The sequence below is a fragment of the Poecilia formosa genome, unplaced genomic scaffold, assembly GCF_000485575.1.
Source record: "Poecilia formosa unplaced genomic scaffold, Poecilia_formosa-5.1.2 Scaffold48, whole genome shotgun sequence".
In the NCBI taxonomy this organism is placed as follows: domain Eukaryota; kingdom Metazoa; phylum Chordata; class Actinopteri; order Cyprinodontiformes; family Poeciliidae; genus Poecilia; species Poecilia formosa.
The window spans coordinates 1,847,670-1,866,760 of record NW_006799987.1 but is presented as its reverse complement, the minus strand read 5'-3'; the positions used below and the strand labels follow the sequence as shown (position 1 = coordinate 1,866,760).

Here is a 19,091-nt window from a genome sequence, read left to right as displayed (position 1 = left end):
TAAATAATCTTTTGTTGTTGGCATCAGTTGTCGATATTTTAATTATATGGTCAAATATTTACCAGGTAGTGAAATCTGTTTATCTTTGGAATATTTGACTATCTGGACGGAGGATCTCAAACATGCTTGCAGGGATATTCCAGCTCAAACATGTGAAACGCTTGAAAACCGCAAAGAAGCAGCAGCCGCAGAAATGAAGAACTTCCACGCCTATTTAATTGGATTCTGATCACTTCACTCATTCGCCATTTTGTACTTTTTGCTATATCAGGTATTTTCGTACCGACGTTTGTCAGGAACGAAACGGATTTATCTGAAAAATCTGTTGATTTAAACATTTTTAAAATGTGACTCTTACAATTTCAATTGGCAAAAATCGTTTTGCTTTTATGACCGGTCTGAACTGGGATTAGAACCAAAATACAATGTGTAATATATTAAAAAATAGGACATTTTACTACGAAAACTCTAAATCTTACCAAGTGATTTCTGTATCACAGATGTCAGCACACAAAACTAACCTAGAAGTAGATTTTCAGCAAGATATTAAGTAAATAATTCATTAATATTGATTAAAAAGTTCTAGTTCCTCTAGTAGATTATTCAATTTATTTCACAATCAACGGACACTGCGTCGTTACCTAGCAACCCCAGGCAAGCCTAGCCCGTTACCTAGCAACCCGGCTCTAGTTCACTGGCAGATTATTTTTATAACAAGATATTTTTTCTCATAAGTAAAATAATCTGCCAGACAAACTACTACTTTAAAAAATTATTTTAAGGAATTGACTTCAAACAAGCTCCTATATGTTGCTGAAAAGTTACTTGAAAGTCAGTTTTGTTTTACTTCTTGTGTACTAAGTTATTAGAAATTAGACCAAAATGACTTGGTAAGATTTTGTGTTTTTGCGTGTTTACTTTAAGTGCTTATACAATTTAAGCATTTTCATGATGGCTTATTCGCTATAAATGGTCAGAATTTCACGACTTATCCGTTAAGATCGCTGTTCCAATAAGTTTTTGCCATCAGAGTTTATTTTTTTATTTAAATATCTCAATTTCTATGTAACTTCTCTGTATTTTCTTTCGTTTTGTGTCTCAGCGGGTTGTTTTTCTTGTCAATAGGGGCTCCATGCCGTCCATTATCACCTCTCTAATTGGCTTAACAATAGCAGTAATGAGCTGACACTAATGGAGGAAACGACACATCAACCGGTCCGAGGCCGTTGGGAAGGACAGACCCAGATCAGCGTCCAGGCGGATTAATATGCATCAACCGAGGGAAAATTAGAGTTTCTGTCATCCAAACAGGCTCGTAAAGGGACAAATTAGGGTTGTAGCTGCGCCTCCAAGCACTAATTGATATATAGCGCCATCTTGTGGCAAATGCAAAACATTAAGCTCTGCACTTAAAATTACATTTTTACCAAATTCACCAAAATCTGAGTTGAATTTGAAAGACTTTAGACAATAAACTCAGAGTTACTAAAAACTAAGTTAGTCGAACTGAAATAAATTATTAACCTTTATTTCACAGGGAAATCCAGTTGAGATTAAAAATCCATGTTACAGCAGCAGTACACATTCACAGCAAAACAGAAAAAGTTAATTAATTTAGCAAAAAGGTTCCTCAATTTAAAATATTAACAGATAAATGTTTGCTAAAACATTTAATGACAACTACTCATATATTAACTACTATATATAGTTAAAGTGAGAATTTGTTTTATTGGGAGTCGTATCGCGTCTCGGCTTCCTATTGGACGAAAGCGTGTCACGTGGTTACATGTAAACCAGGATATTTTGCTTTTGTTGACTGATTGAGTTTAATATCCCGCGACATACTAACACTAAAACTACCGGGTCATCATAAAATAAATACACCACCGTCTCTGTTTCTGCTAACGCTTTAAATTATTGTTAAAGTTTCTGAACCGTGAGTTAAACTGAGCCCCGCCTGGAACAAATGGTTTCCTCCCCGGTTTTGTGGCATCGCTTCTCGGCCTTTTGGCTCAGATCAAGTGTAGTTTCTGTTCTTATCAGTTTAATATCTGATAGTCCTCTAAACGAAGACCATGTATTAAATTGATTTTTAGAACAAGGAGCTGGAACAGGGGCTTGCCTCGTCCGCTCCACGCATTGACCTGGTATGGCAGTATCTCCAGGAACAGTGCACCTCCACTATGCTGTTAAATAGTAATACTACTAAATACAAAAGCACTTAAGAGTAACTATAGTCAAAAGGTAGAATTGGTAAATTTAGCTTTAATTTACTACATACTCAACTTTTTTTTTTTTACCAGTTATTTTGTCAAAGCTGATAACATTTTAGTGTTTAGAATATATAATAAAACATTAATTTTGTGGTTATCTTCTGATCATGCATCTGTAGTTCCCTTTATTCAAAATTTATTTCTTAATGTTCCATTTTAAAAATCCCCAAAATGTTTTTTTGTTGCCTAGAAATGCATTTGCTGCTTTGTAACTGGGCAAATATGGCAGACATGGAAAAATGCAGAAGCTGTTTTGCTTATATGGTCTCTTATCAGCTCTCCAATACATTTGTTATGAATAGTTGTCATGTGACATCACAGTTCTGTGAACTTTGTAACCGACAGCCATCTTGGTAGGTACTATGACAACAATGAGGGAATGCCAATAGAACAGGCATTCCCCTCATTCCCATCCAACTTATAAACAATAGAACTGCAACTATTACCCAACTACAGTTTGAGTTCTCTTTCCACCTGTGTAGCACTAAAATAAATAACTAAAACAGATATCTGTATTGTGCTCCACAATCTGGAATATGTTGTATTTAGTTATTAGGGTTTTATTAAATATTTATTCCCAATAATCAAGTCTTTAGATGTTGAAGTGTCAAAAATAGAAGGACAAACATACAAGTTTCCATCCCGTTTATTGATGGTTTCTATTTTGTACATGAAGCTGCAGTAAAACCAAAAGCTCTACAAAAACAAGAACAGTGATAAAAACAAACTCCAAACACAAAGGGGGACGAAACGGCCAAACAAAATGCCAGCTGACTTTACAAAAGCTTCAGATAAAAAGGAAAAGCGCTGTGATGGCATTTGGAGGGAAACTGATTTGGGTTTTTCCAACGACATCACAGAGTCCACTGCTTCCCCTGAGGTTCCCACAGACGTTTTTAAAAAGGCACTTACCGAGGGATTGCATTACGTATCAGTGCATATTATACTTTATATCAAATTCTCTAGACATTTCTCCAAAAACAGAGCCAATCTGAGGGATATTACATGTTGAACACGATTAATTATTACATCCCATTGTATAACAGAACACAGGAAACTGAAGAAAAACATCCGTTTGAATCCTATGACAGAGTATTAAGGCTGTTCTAGACTGAACTTAATAAAAAATAGAAGTTTGTCAAATTTCACATATTTACAAGAAAAAAATGTCTCTAATGTTAAACGCTATAAAGTCAAGACAAAAATGGTAATTTTCCATGACTCAAAGCATAAATTTACAATATTAAGGCAAGGATTTAAAACATTCAGAAATTTCAATGAATAAAACTCAAATTCATCAGAAACATTTATCTGAAAAAGTTTGATACTTTCCATACTTAAAATATTAAAGCTAAGATTTTGGCTAACATTGTAAAATTCAGAACTTTCTGTCAGAGAACATCTTCGCTTTAATATTGTAAATTTATGTCTTAAAATTATGACAACTTTGTATTTTTTTTTCTTGCAAATTCGTGATTTTTCAGTACTTTTTTCTGTTAAATACATGAAATAATTTTTTTTAGCTTTTTATTGAAAAAATATTTTTCCTTTCATCAAAAGTGGCATTTATGGTCAAATTTGTAAATTTATTTAAATCATGAAAAATTTGCATTTTTTTTTTTTTTGCAAATTTATGACTGATATTTTTCTTGTAAATACATCAAATAAATGTAGTTTTTTTTTTTTTTTTAACTGAGATTTATTGTTTTTCTGTCATCTAAAATGACCCTAACACTCCATCGCAGGTGAATCCTGGTCAACAAACAACTAAAAATAATCTTTTATTAAACATTTACATCCAGAAACATCAGGTTGGGCTGAACATGACCTTTGGTTTGTGCGTGCATCGTGCACATAAAGGGAGAATCGACCCAAAACACAAACTCAGCTCGAACGTTGGCCCCGCCCACTTTAGTTTCAAACATTTTAATTCCTAAAATAAAATCTGGCAAATGAACAAATACATTCATCATATGTGGGAAAACAAAACTTTATGAATCAATTTTTTCAGGTGGATTCTCCCTTAAAAAAAAAAAAGTAAAAAAAGATACGCAATTATATTTCATAACATATTTCAAACTGTTGCATATACTAAGACTAAGGGATTGCACATACATACTATAACAGATCTTTACAGTATATAACATTTAACATTCTAGTATAAAATATAATCCTAGGCCTATCAATAGATATCTTTTGAAATATACATTCGGGGTAAAGCGTAGGCTGGGCTGGATGTGAGCATAAAGCAACGTTAAAGTCGAGTTTACCGCGCCAACGTTCTCCTTCTTCGGTTTCACGAAGAGTCACGTAAAGCTGGCGTAAAGAAAAAAACAAAAAAAAGAAACAGCAGAGAGAAATGTCGTGGCCTGTTACCTGCTCACATGGCGTCAGTTTCACAATTTCTTTCAGCTTTAGCACCATCGTTTGTCTTTTTTAGTTTCACGAAGAGTCACGTAAAGCTGACGTAAAGGAAATAAAAACTGCCAACATGGCGTCAGTTTCTTGATTTCTTTCAGACCTGAGCATCTTCAAATTTAACAAAATTGGTGTAAAACATTTGTGCAGCAAAAATGTCTTGTTTGTGCTGCTATCATCTTAAAGATATTAAATGTTTCCAGAGGTCATGAAAGGTCAAACAGCTGCCACAACTTCTTAAAAAAAATTGCTGTCAATCAACTCGACTATATTTGTGCAGCAAAAAAATGTTTGTGCTGCTTTTGTTTAGAAAATATCAATCTGACAAAATTTGTGTCAAATGTTTGTGGAGTAAACATTTTCATGCTGCTAGTAATTTAAAGATATTACTTTTACAAATCAAGCAAATTTGTTGCAAATCAACTCAGCTATGTTGTGCAGCAAAAATATTTGTTTGTGCCGCTGTCATTTTAAGGATATTAAAAAATGTTTCTGGAGGTTGTGAAAGGTCCACCAGAACCCCCACCTTCCTAAACGATATGTTTGTGCAGCAAACATTTTCATTTGTGCTGCTTTTTTAAATGAAAGTTTGAAGGTCGAAAGGTCGACCACATTACCCAAATCTATCAAAATTTGTGTTAAACGTTTGTGCTGTGTTTGTGTAGTAAAAATGGTTGGTTTGTGCCGCCATCATTTACTACATTTACAAAATCAAACAAATTTGGTATCAAACAACTCAGCAAAAATTTTTGTTTGTGCTCCTTTTGATATGAAGATATCAATGATGACCTCTGGAAACTTTTTTTTATTATCTTTTAAATAATAGCGGCACAAATAAAAATGTTTGCTGCACAAATGTTTGACACCAATTTTGTCAAATTTGAAGAAGGTAGCGGGGGGCAACTTCACTCAGGTTTTTTTCAGCAGAGTGCCAACGTTCTCCTTTCTCTGTTTCACAGAGTCACATAAAGCTGGCGCAAAGGAAATAAAAGCACAAAATGTCGTGGGCGGTTACCTGCCAATATGGCATCAGTTTCAGATTTCTCAGCCAGTTTATTGCGAGATATGGTAAAAGAAGGGGGCTGTAGGGGGCTCCGTATTATACAGACTTCAGTCAATTTAGTTGACAGCGTTAAAAAACGTAGCAAAGGTAACATCCAACAGTGTGCAGGAGAGAGCGGTCACTGTAAAACAGTGTTTTACTCTTTTGATTTCCGCCATTTTAAATTATCTTTACTTTAGCTATTAGCATGGTTAGCATGTAGGGTTCCCTACAAAATGCTTAGATTTCCAAAAGGCTCCCAACCCTTTTAAAATCAAGCAAAAGGCAGTTCTGAAGTATAAAACAGAGCAACTTCGCTCTGATATAATCAACCTGTTTGATAATTTATGAGTTCAGCCTCTGGAGAGTCTCCGTCTCCTTCAATTCGATTAAATGTTTCGAAGGCGGGAAACAAAATACCAAAGTCCAGCTCTCTGGGTTTCCTGCTATGATAACTTCCACACTGAAGAGTGTTGTCAGTTCAACCAGGTGGTATTTCTGGATCGCTAACTGATCAGAAAAGGAAATTTTGAGCCTCTATCAGATGATATATCGGTGCGTCTAGGTGCAAAAGCATTTCTGTTTAATTACCGTTGAGGGAAATGTGAGTTGTTGGTGTTTTAATTAGCGTTTAACTTCGTTTTGTTCAAGAAATTAAGCAAAATATTAAATTTCATGTGCGTGAGTAGTGACATGCTAGCATCGTTTCTGGTCTCTCTGACACAAATATTAAAAATTAATTCAGAAACAGTTGTTTCTTCCACCTTCAGTTCAGTAATTTGTTTTCACGTTTTTATCATTTGGAGTTTAATCAAAGATTAAAACATTAAGCTTGATCCATTTTTCTTTCCCGTTTTCTACTATAAAACTATGAAAATTCATTAATTTCTCTATAATGCACAATTATTTTTAGCTTTGTTTTGTTCTGTGGAGTCCTTTTGCTTTCTAGGGGACATTCAGTTATAAAATGCAGAAAAATAAACAATATGCAGTCTTGTCGAAGAAAGAACTGAGTTTCGGCTCCTAAACGTTACTGAATTAATTTATTTTCAGCCACAGAAGAACTAGAAATCTGGATGTCAGCTGCTGTGTTGGTGTGATCCTAGTATACTAACTGAGCCAGTGCAGGTTAGCCTTTTTTGTTTGAGTTTATCAAACAGAAACAAAGCCAAGCACTTGGATTGTTATGCATGAAGCCATGGAGACATAAATCACATGTTGTGGTGCTTTTCTAATGTGATGTTTAGCACCTATGCATCACTGAGGATGTGGCAAAAACTCAACTATAACCAATGTTTAGATGTTGACCTGTGCTGGAGATTCGACTCGGTGAGTAGAAATGTAATTTACATTCGTTTTAAATGAGGACAACTAATGTATTGAGTCCTTTTCAGGTGAGAAAAGTGATGTTTAAAGGAAAATATGATGAAAAACAGAAGCTTCTGAACTGTTACGATGCTGTTTAAACTGAACTGCGAGTCAGAGGAGTTAGAACCTGTGTAGTGGAGGATTTCTGGTTTTGTTGGTTGTTGTGTTTCTTTTCTGGGTCCCTCAGCAGTCCAGTGTAGACATCTCTTATTGTACTGAATCCAAATCTGTAGAAACAAAAGGAAAACCATAATCATCACATACAAACAACAACAATTACAGGTGAAACCAGTTTAATCCAGCAATATTATCACGTTTCCATTTGCCTGGTTAATAATAGTCACCCTCACTGTTGCCAACTTAGCAACTTCGTCGATACATTTAGCAAGTTAAAAAACCTCTTTAGCAACCCAAAAAAACAAAACAAAAAAAAACATAACATGATGTAAGGCTAAAAAACGTGGATTTTACATGATACTGCACCTTTAATAAATGTAACATCTATAGTTGAAGCTGTGGGTCTGAAACCTAAATGCATTTTTCTGCAGAGCTTTTAGATGTGAAATGAACCCGCCTGCTGCTGCTGCTGTTCAGTCCGCGTCACCATCACGTCTCTCTCTCTTTCTTAACAGTGACGTCTCCTCCTCCTCCTCCTGATCCTCCTGATCCACCTCCACCTGTGCCGCCTGCTGCTCCGCTCCCTGATCCAGAAGCCGGAGCAGCTCCTGACCCTGAACTGGCTCCGGATGCCGCTGCCGACGCGGATCCCGCTGGAGCCGGTACGGAGCCCAGGATGGTGGAGACCTCTCCCTGCATGAAGGCCCAGGGCGGGCTGTTGGGAGAGTTATCCAGCGGGCAGCGCTCTCCGCTGGGGCAGTACACCTCGCCGTCGCCCCGCCGGCTCTGGATGTACACTCTGGTGCAGGGGAAGCAGAACCTGCATTTGAAATGAGAGACGGGGGACATTTATGAGAATACAACTAGTATAGACCAGTCATAATTTCCATCTCCCATATGGAGGGCAAAAAAGCTGCTGCTAGCCAAGGATTAGCATTAGTTTTAGCTGTTTATCTTAAATATATGATTGATATATAAAAGAAAAAAGGTGCAGTGCTTTGCTACTAATTGCAAACATTACATAAACTAGATAACAAGGTCAGGAAAAGGTTTTTAATTTAGAAAAAAAATAGCGTGGGGAGGAGAGTAGTTCAGCAATGCTAGCTTGACTTTGACAACTTTACCATGTAGCTATGCTGTGGAATTCGGTGTGTTTCAGTTAAAAAATAAAAAAATAGGCGAGCTAAACTACTCTGACAGATCATAAGAAGAGCAGATATTTAAATGAGCTAATCTACCACTGCTGTGTTCAATGCTCTTAAGAATTTAAAGTTTAAATGTGGATACTTGCAATAAGAAGCCATTATTATTAGTTTTTGTTGAACATTATCTCAAAATGACAATATTATCATTTATTGCAATAATTTCTGGGACAATTTATTATCCAGTAAAATTTGTTGTTGTGACAGGCCTACTAATTGTTTTAGTTACTAATTGTTTTATTGATTTAACGGATAAATAAGTTTGACATATTCTACAGATTTTTTATTTGACCATTTAAGCCTTTTTTAAAAGAAAATATTAGAAATAAATAAAAGATGCAAAACAAACAAAGTTATTCTTTTTTTAAGAAAGTAAACATTTGGTCCTGAAATACAACATCATCTTATTCATCTAGTGAATTTGAACCAGAAGCAGCAAAAACAACCTCAGGAGTTTTGGCTGAAACATCTTTACAGATTTTGTTCTTTTTTTTGTTAAATATAATTGTACATTTATACATATTTGGCTTAATTACTGCTCTGATTGTTTTTTCTGGAAATTGCATTTTTTTTATTTTATATTTTACTTAATGATTAATCAGTTGCTAAATTATTTGACAATTATTTCAATAGGTTAATCATGATTAATGGAAGTAATCATTTCAGCACCAATTGAAATAATTGATTAATCAATTCTTTAGCTGCAGATGCATCCTTTGCAACAAATGATCAAGCGTATGCTAAAGGAATGCTATATTATACTATTTTATCAATAAAATGATTACTTATTTAAAGAAACAAAAATTTTTCATTTTGAATTTTAAATGTATTTTTAATATTCTGTAAAATAATATTAAATCTCTGATTAATCAAGCACTAAAGAAACATTATTGAATTAAAAAAAAAATTTATTTTATTTTATTAATTTAAAAAACAGAATTGAGTTTCCTTGAATTTTTAAATTTAATGTCATGCGCCAATTTTTGTAACGATTAATCGTCTAGAAATATTGATTAGTAAATTAATCGTTAGCTGGAGCACTAATAAAAAACCGCAGTAAATCCATATAAACAGAAAACGCACCTGTGCCCAGGCACTGATGGACACTGGACAAAGTGCGTGTCCTCCAGACGCTCATGGCACAGCGTGCAGGACAGCGTGTTTCCGGTCGGATGGGTGTTGCTGACAGATGCCGACCCCAGCTCGGAGGCGCCGTTGTTGGGTAACGCTGCAGCTGTGGTGGCTGCCTCCGCGGAGCTGCTGGATCCCAGAGGCTCGGATCCGGACCGGGCCGTCGGGGGGCGTTGCTGCCTGGCCGGGGATGAAGCGGGCTTCGGGCTCGTCTGGCTCACGCCTCCAGCCATGGAAAAAGACGAAGAAGACAGGCTTGTGCTCTTGCTGCCGCTGGTGCCAGCCTGGGTCTGAGTCTGGGACTTGGCCTGGGAGGAAATGAGCTCCCGCTCCAGCTCCGGAGTGATGAAGGAGGAGATCCCGATCCCCAGCTGTCTGCGGCTCATCTCAGCCAGCACCGGAGCCGGGAAGATCATCGGGCTGCTCATCGGCGCTGTCCTGGCGGTCAGACCCGCTGGCATGCCCGCAAGCAGCCCGGGCATTCCCGCAATGCTTTGAGTCACCAGATTGGGCGGGATGGCGGCTCCGATCATGGGTCTCCGGCTGCTGCTGGGGCTCTGGCGGTTCATCTCTTGGGGCGGCTGCCCGTCGCGGTGCAGCCCGTTGGGCGGCACGCGTATCGTCGTCCCGCCGCCTTCCCCTCTCCCTCCCCGGTCAAAGCGCTCCGCGTGCTGCCTTCCGCCGTCCGGCCCCGGCTCTGCTCTTGCTAAGGAGCCGTGTTTGTTGGGAGAGGGGCCGGGCGACCTCACGTTGCCATCCTGCATGCCGTGACTCCGCTTCAGCTGGCGGGCGCTTGCTATCAGGAACTCGATCTGGTTAGCCCCCTCGTAGTTAACGCAACCGCGGCAGACCACCTCGCTGAAGTCCCACACCACGGTCCATGGCATCTTCGGCAGGTCGCACAAGTAGCACCACTGGCGCCTGGACGACGAAGAAGGGGAGGACATGGCTGCCTGGCGGGCCACCTGGCACACCTGTTCGGGTTCAAACAGCCAGCTAGCACGCTAACGTGCTAACACAGGTTAGCTTCGTTAACCTATTTCGGTTCGACAGGTGTACGCCCTCTCTTTTCGACAAGCTTTCCGCCTTAACAGATCCAACACAACTTTAGAAAAACGCTACTCATTTTAAGCATTAAAAATAATGACAAATATTAAAGTCGTCTAAGCTCTTTTCAATATATTTGCTTTGTTTGTCCTGTTCGGCCTACTTCTCGCTCCTGTCAACTGTTTTTCCCCCGACAGACGCTGGTAGGTTACGTAATCGTTCGAGGAGGATTGTGGGTGTTTGAGTTGTTTTGACCAGCGCTACCAACTCAAATACTTCCAACAAACCGGGAGGTGGGACTACAATCCACCGTGACCCGGAAGTACTCCTTACAAGTCTGGGTTCACTTTGTGTCAACACATGTTCATTCCCACCTCAGAGCCATGCGTGTTGAGCTAAAAAACGTTGTGAGTTCTGTTGTTAGCAGTTATTTTTAAACTATAAAACATGCCAAAAGACATTTCTTCGTCTTCGAGCGAGGATGAAACGGACAATGTTGCCATGGAAACAACAGAACGGCAGAAAGAACCCGGTAAGCATACGGATGTAATTTAAGCTAAGTTGGTGCAAAAAAGAAATGGGTTTTAAAATGTTATCTCCGACCAAAAACCTAATATTACCGTGTGTGTTACACGTTAAATATAAATTAGAAAGAACTATTTTGTATATGCGTGTTGTTAATCAACGAAGTTGCTTAACAAAATATGAATACTTATAATTTATGTATAAAATAATACAGTCTGAGACACACTCCATTACAGTAGATGGCGGTAATGCATTCCATACATTTCTTACCAAGTGGAACTAATACTTTTTCCATCAACATTAAGAAATTAATGACTTAAAACAAGACCCTATATGTTGCAGAAAAGTTACTTTTAAGTTTGTCTTAATTCAGTTGTTTGAACTGGAAACAAAGCCAAAAAATATTTGGTGAAATTGAGTTTTTTTGCAGTGAAACATGTCTTTTTGTAACCAAAGACATTTTATGTAGACTTTATTCCTAAAAATGAAAAAAAAAAAAAAAACAGTCCATAATCTGTTTTATTCTGACATTTTAGCTTTCCTTTAAGAATAATTTGTTGTTAAAATGAATACTTGCTTCAAAACTTTTGATCCTTTATCCTAAAAATTACTTTGGTACACTGCAAAAAGTCTTAGCACATATTTTTGGTCTAGATTCTTGTGCAAATATTTTAGTAAACTTGAAATAAAACAAAACTAATTTACAAGTAACTTGTTTTAAGTCAGTAATTCCTTGATATTGATAAAAAGTACTAGTTCCACTGGTAGAATATTATAATGTGACATTCTTCCCATAGTATAAGTGAAACAATGCTACACAAAATTTTCTTTGTGAATGATAAATTGACCCAGAAGTTGTTGCAATAAACAATAATGTTGTTTTTAAATCGCTTTCCAGCAATATAATGGTTATGGCACAACAATTCAAGAACACATTACCAGGTATCAATTCTAATGTACATTTAACACTGGAACTGGAAGACATTTTAAGAATCCAAAATAAATAAAACAACAAATAAAATGAATTAAAAAGTCTCTGTAAACAAAATTGTTCTTAATAAAAAGGTGCTAGTTGAGACCAAAATACCAAACTGAAGACTTTTATCATCCAGTTTTTGGTAGAAAAAGAAAAAAAAAGAGAAAAACAATTAATCATGGGAATGATTGATCTCGATCTAATCTATCATGGGATTAACTGATTTATTGCGACAGGCCTAGAAATAATCTGCCAATGTGATTTTTCATCAACATTAAGGAGTAATTAAACTAAGCTCCTGCATCTTGCTGAAAGTTATTTATAAGTTAGTTTTATATTATTTGACATGTACTAAGATATTTGCACTACAAATTAGAATAACGATACTCAGCAAGATTTTGTGTTTTTACAGTGAATCTTTGGGGATTTTGACAACATAATTGAATAAAATCCCCTCACTTTTCAGATTTTTATTTGTGTTTGTCCATCACAAAACATCCCAATAAAAACAAAACAACAAAGTATGTGGAAGCGTTTTCCCACATAGTGCTAAGCCGACAGATCCTCTGCTTTCAAACTCTTATTTAATGACGAGTTGCTTGTTTGTTTCTGCAGCCAGGAAGACCGCGCGGCTGGAGTGTCCTGAGGACTTTGTGTCTTTCTGCCACGTCCCCTGCAGCAGCACGCTGGCAGACAATCTGAGGAACAACGAGAACGAGTTGTGGCTCATTAAAGCTCCTGCCAGCTTCGACCCCCACTGGTGGGTACAGCCTGTGCTCCTTGCGTCTGTTATCATGCATTCCGATCTTTACAAGAACTTGAATGGAAATTAAGCTTTGTCCTCGCGGTTTGGACTCGTTGCTGTTCCGTTTCAGCGGAAAGGTGAGGTTGAACATTTTCTTAGAACTCAGTCAGGGATGATTGTCAGTTTTTCTGCCGTTCTTTACTGGCCAATTTTATATTTTATAGAACATCAGCAGCTGGTGAGGAGATCTTGGTTTAATCCAGTCCACAAAGACTTTATGTCCAGCAAGTTTAAAATAAACCTTAGTTTTCTTCCTGTTTGTCATCTTCTCGATTTAGAAAATGTTGGTTTCATTTCAAATTAATAAGTTCCACCCATAATTTCCATCTAGATTTATTGGTTTCCCATGATAAAGACATGGAGGACCAGTACTTGACTGGTTTGAGTCAACTTCTCATTTGAATGGAGAAAAATCACATGTGGCGTTCCACAGGGTTCAGTCCTGGGACCCCTGTTGTCTACATGCTCCTGTGAGCTCAGGCAGGGCTAGCCCAATCCTTTTTAGCATATTTTCATTTTTGAGGCCCTTTAAACCAACATGTCAACACCAGATGCTTCTTCGATCCTAAGCAACTCTACTGGCACATATGTAGCATACCGGCTACCTTTACAGAAACAAAACTGAAGTTACTATCTTTGGACCTAAAGAAGAACGACCTGGAGAAAACGCACAGCTTCAGCTGTTAGAGCTGGAAACCAGAGATCAAGATGAACTCTGACCCGAACATTCAGAGACACATAAAGACGGTTACAAAGTCGGCCTTCTATCACCTGGAGAACATTTCCAGGGTTAGAGGACTAATGTCTCAGCATTAGAAAAACTCATCCATCTGTATCTGTAGTTGCACTGATTACTGCAACAGGTCTGCATAAAAAATCAGAACGTTGATTATTTAACTTCTAACATGGGAAAAATGTCTTGTAAGTTAAATAATCTACCAGTGGAACTAGAACTTTTACTCAACGTTAAGGACTTAAAACAAGCTCCTATTTTTGCTAAGAAGTTACATGTAAGTTAGTTTTGTCTTTTTTAAAGTGCACTAAGATATTTTCAGAAGAAACTAAACCAAAAATACTTGGTAAGATTTTGTGTTTTCACAGTGAACAGGAAAGATTTCAAAGAAAATTCAAATTCATAAAAACTTTATTAATCCCAAAGGGAAATTAAATGTTGTGGTAACTCTTCAAATAGTTATTGTATATTGTTACGGCCGTTGGCAGGAAACATCTCTTGTGGCTGTCTGAATTACCTACAATAAATTTGATAACATTTTGTTTTTGCTGTGTAATATTGGAGAACAACCTACCCACACAAATGTCCATGTTATTTGAAATCTTTCCTGTTGAAATTTTAATAAGTATTTTTACTTTAGTTTCTTGTGTAAATATTTGGTGCACTCAAAAAAAAGACAAAACAAACTTAGAAGCAACTTTTCAGCTAAATATAGGAGCTTGTTTTAAGTCTATAATTCCTTAATGTTGATAAAGTTCTAGTTGGGCACTGCCCATTACCTAGCAACCCCATCCAAGCCCCAACCGTTACCTAGCAACCCCATCCAAGCCCCACCCGTTACCTAGCAACCCCATCCAAGCCCCACCCGTTACCTAGCAACCCCATCCAAGCCCCAACCGTTACCTAGCAACTCAGTTTTAGTTCCACTGGCAGATTATTTCACTTATAAATGTCTTGTTACAAGTGAAATATTCCACCAGTGGAACTAACTAGAACTTTTTCATTAATATTAAGGGATTACTGACTTTAAACAAGCTGCTATATTGTTCTGGAAATGCAGTCGTCTTAATTCAAGTATACTAGGGTATTTGACATTAGATAAAAATTATGTGGTAAGATTTTGTGTTTTTGCAGTGTATTCCAACTCTGAAAACTCTGTTTTCCCTGCAGCTTCAGCGGCGTCCAGGTTCCCCTGTCGGGTCTCCAGACCCTGAAGGTTCCGGTTGGACCGGTCCAGCAGAGCTACAGCGTCCTGGCGTCGTCCCGCCCCAACGACCTTCACCTGCTCACCAGCGACAGCCGGACGTCGGACGGCTTCGTCTTTGCTCCGGCCTTTTCCGGCCTGCTGAACATCTGCGAAAGCTACGGGGACGCCGGCGCCGAGCGGGCGCCACATGTTGTGCCGACCGCCCCGGCGCCCGCCATCCCCGCCGGCCTCAAGCAGCGGTTCCACCCGTTCGGCAGCAAGACCCCGAAGCTCACCTATGTGGCGGAGAATGAGGCGGACGGAGCCGCGTTCGGGCCGTCGTCGACGACGCTGCGGCCGCTGGTGATGAAGCAGTTCGTAGAAGACGGAGGCCGGGTGGGTGAGGATGACGAGGAGGAGGAGGAGGGCAGGAAGAGGAAAAAGAAGAAGAAAGAGAAGCGGATAAAGTCTGAAGAAGTGGAAGTGTTGCTGCAGATGAAACAGGAGCCATCCGATGAAAATCTGGATGAAGTGACGGCGGTGGGTCTTCCTTTCGGAGAGGAGAAGACGACGAAGAAGAAGAAGAAGAAGAAGGACAGGGAGCGGGAGGAGGTGGAGGAGGGGCTGGAGCCCGGCGTGAATGTTAAGGAGGAATCAGTTTCTGTGAAATGTGAGCCGCTGGACATTTTATACGGCGACGCAGCGGAGAGTTCAGGGAAGAAGAAGAAGAAGAAGAAGAAAAGCAGAACTGAGGAGGACGTTCAGTCCTGATTCCCTCCAGGAATCTGGAGACGTCTTTGAACGTCTCCAGACGTAAACGCTTAAAGCTGCAGCATGTAACCTTTAGAAAAAGGTCTTTTCACGTTTATGACACTGATAATCTCTGAAAAGATCGATCTCCTCCCTGAGCTGCTATTGACGTCAGAAGAAATGACCAAAAACAACCAATCAGAGCCTGGAGGCGGAGCTTAGCGCTGTCAATCAATTTCATTTATCATTTATGCTGCTTAAAGTGCCAGAGGCAGAGAAACAACTCATCACGACAGGAAAACTGTTCATCATCAGTTATGGCTACGCTAACTAGCCTTAGCGTTCATCAGTGGAAGTTGATTGACAGCGCTAAGACCCGCCTCCTGGCTCTGATTAGTTGTTTCTAGTTAGCACTGGGAGAAGCCAGAAGAGCTCAGTTTTTCACATTATCTGTCTTAAACCATAATTAGTTTGTAATCATTTATTGTGAAAGTTACGTACTGTCTCTTTAAGGCCGGTTTCCCTCACAGCAGCTGGACGAGGCGGGAAACGGGGAAGCATCTCCTCGTTTTGGTCCAGTTCCTGCCAACTCCTGGTGGATTTTATGGCCTGAGATTTGCTCTGTGTCGCTGTGTTTGCTTACACAACCACAGATTTACTGCGGTAAAGCTTTCAGGACTGATTTGGGTCACAAACCTCTAAAATGAGATTAAAAAAACTTTTAATGAAGGGGAAAAAGTGTTTGGTGTTTTTTGTCCTGCAGTTGTGAATTCAGACAAACAGTTTTTCTTAGAGATGTGATTTCATCCTGGAGGAATCACATCTCCATCCTGGAGGAATGAAAACCAAATCTGTGGCCCTGAAAGGCAACAGTAACATGGATGAAAGAAGAGTGTATCTGTGCCTGGTGAATGTTTGGTTAAAACATGTTGGTTTTCATTCAGTGGGTAGAAAACCCAGAAATTTGAATCAAGTAAGGGAAGAAATACTTTGTAATAAAATTACTCAAAGTACAGCGTAATAAGAATATTTCTAAAAGTAAATTTAAAAAAAAGTTAGTAAATGTAACTAGTTACTGCCCAACCCTGCATTTAATTCAATAGAAAACTTCAACTTCCTGATCAACTTTGCCATTTTTTCTAAAATCTTCCGTCTTTCCCTGACGCAGTGGAGGAGTCCTTGCTGTGGCCGGTAGGTGGCGCCAGAGTCCGGCCTGTGGGCCACACGGCTCAGCCTGCAGCCTCAGAACAACCTCTCACCTTTTAGACACTTATTTCTCCCGACAGATGTGATGGATTTCCTGCTGGAGTCTGAACGCAGAGGAAGGATTTGTAAATGTTGGTTTCTGAGGCGGCTGACGGAGAATCATCGGATCTTTGACTCTGAGGCGAAACATTTCAGGCTCGGCTCTGCATCACCCCCACCCTGCTCCTCTCCGCTCTGCACCGGAGTATGGTCCTGCTTCCTAATGAGCTCAGGCACCTCTGGTGCTTTCACAGCCTCACCATCTGTGGTGCGTGCACACACACACACACACACACACACACACACACACACGCACGCTCCCAGCCTGGGAAGCATGTCCATCTGATCAGACTTTGCAGCACCTTGCAGCTCTATGGCGTACTGGGCCACTGTAGACACAAAAAAGTACGTTTCCACTAAAAACCTCTAAAACAACCAGGAAAATTTAACTGAGTTTGAAAAGTTAAAATTTGCAACAAAACTCAGAAATTTTCCAGAAAAAACAAAGAAATTTGTCAGTTTGAAAAAAAAATCTAAATTTGAATTTATTAAATTAATCTCAAAATTTGAGTTTTTCCTAGCACAGTTTTTGCTTTTCAAACAGAAGTATCCATATTCTTTTCTCAAAATAATCTGCATTTATTTCAAAATTTCTGAGTTTTTTTCAACCATGGTTTCAGTTTTTGGAACTCAGAAATTTTCTTGTTTCTTCAAAAAGATTCTGAAATTAATCTTCCTTTTTTTTCTTGCAAATTTTTCAACTTTTCAAACTGAATTTCCAAAAGTCAAATAATTTTGACTTTTGAAACTCAAAGATTTCCTCATTTTTTTCTAGAAAAGTTCTGAAATTAATCTCAGAAAAATTGTTTTTAAGAATATTTTTGGATTTTTCAATTTCCAAGCATTTTTAAGAAATTTTCTGAAATCAATCTCAAAATCTCCTACCAGCTTTTCAAACTCATAAATTTCCTTATTTTTATTTTTAGAAAATTTCTGAGATTGAACTAAAAAAATCAGAGAAGGGTAAATGTTTTGGCAGAAATTCACTCCCGCTTCTTTTTTTATCCACCATGGCGCTAACACAGCTCAGCCTGCAGGTTTTGTTGGTTTAGCTGCCAGCCAGTAAAGCGTAAAGCCAGAAATGTCAGCGTCTGGGTGAAGAGTCTCTCTGTGAGTCAGAAGTAATGCCAGAGATGTGTGTATCTTCGCAGGTATGTTGAAGGTGTGTGACATTTTGCTCTCCCTCTGCTTCAGATGGATGCTGTGTAACAACAATAGCTCCCATCTAAAGGTGGCGTATTATGCAAAATTCACATTTTCCATATTTTATACTTTAATAAAATGTGTTTATAAAAATTAGCTGATTTATAAAAAATCGGCTAAATGGGTTTTAGCAGTAAATTAATATTTTTTGGTGTCTGGAAAACAAACCTCCTGAATGTAACATGACAAATCAGCAGGTGCTTCCCCTTCACCTACTGACCCCAGCCAAGCTCCGAACATTACCTATCATTAGTCCTTTAGTCCTGGAAATATTCTCCAGGTGACAGAAGACTGGCTTTGTAATTGTCTTTTGTGTCTGTGAATGTTCAGGTCTCGGTTTTAAATGTTTTGTAAGAGCACATTTATTTACATTTATGTTTCTTTAAAATCTCCAGCCACATGTTTCCACTGACATTTATTAGAATGAATAAATTCACTCTGAACACAAACAGCCTCAGTAAAGTTCAGGTGAACTGAACAAACCTGGATCTGATTCCCATGGGAATAAAAAGATGATTTGTTGTTTTTTTCTGTCGTTGTTGCATCAGTAGAAATCTGTGTGTGTCTGTATGTGTGTGTGCAGCAATGTGATCAAGAAGATGTGTCAGATCCGTATCTCATTTCCGCCATATTTATTCTGCTGTCAGTAGATCATCGGATGAAACAAACATCCGAATGGAGCCCCAGAACCCAGGATTCTGTTCATGCAGCCGTCAGTGGCTCTGTGTGTGTTTATCTGTCTGTGCTGCTCAGAAAGACGAGCTTTAACCGCTTAAATATGTCGCCCACAGCCAGTTCTCATTCTGCATTCACTACATGTAGCTGCTTTTCCGTTACAAACGTGTGCAAAGCTGTCTAAATAGACTGCCATGTTGAAAAAACAAAATCTCACAATTGCAGCGTAAATAAGAAATAACAATAAAGTCACACATGAATAACTTTGTTCACACAATAAATCATTAAAATTCTCCTGCCACTTCCTGTCATCTTCTTTTTGGTGGTTTGCGCCA

The 19,091-nt window shown here is 38.6% G+C and overlaps 2 protein-coding genes across 3 annotated transcripts; one reads left to right on the top strand and one right to left on the bottom strand.

The window, feature by feature from the left end:
- Positions 1–5,264: 5,264 nt before the first annotated feature.
- On the bottom strand, positions 5,265–10,518 carry irf2bp1 (interferon regulatory factor 2 binding protein 1). Of its 2 annotated transcripts, none has more exons than XM_016671640.1 (3): positions 9,504–10,518; positions 7,682–8,038; positions 5,265–7,331 (listed from the first exon to the last, which is right to left on the bottom strand). In XM_016671640.1, exons 1-2 carry the CDS (start codon positions 10,496–10,498, stop codon positions 7,708–7,710), a joined length of 1,326 nt encoding a protein of 441 aa, XP_016527126.1. In that variant the 5' UTR covers positions 10,499–10,518; the 3' UTR covers positions 5,265–7,331; positions 7,682–7,707. The 2 variants fall into 2 exon arrangements, with proteins under 2 accessions (XP_016527126.1, XP_016527127.1); XM_016671641.1 differs by having other exon boundaries at positions 7,685–8,038.
- Positions 10,519–11,032: 514 nt separating this feature from the next.
- Positions 11,033–15,784, top strand: polr1g (RNA polymerase I subunit G). The gene is made up of 3 exons (XM_007552429.2): positions 11,033–11,130; positions 12,715–12,859; positions 14,808–15,784. Exons 1-3 carry the CDS (start codon positions 11,046–11,048, stop codon positions 15,592–15,594), a joined length of 1,017 nt encoding a protein of 338 aa, XP_007552491.1. The 5' UTR covers positions 11,033–11,045; the 3' UTR covers positions 15,595–15,784.
- Positions 15,785–19,091: the final 3,307 nt, after the last annotated feature.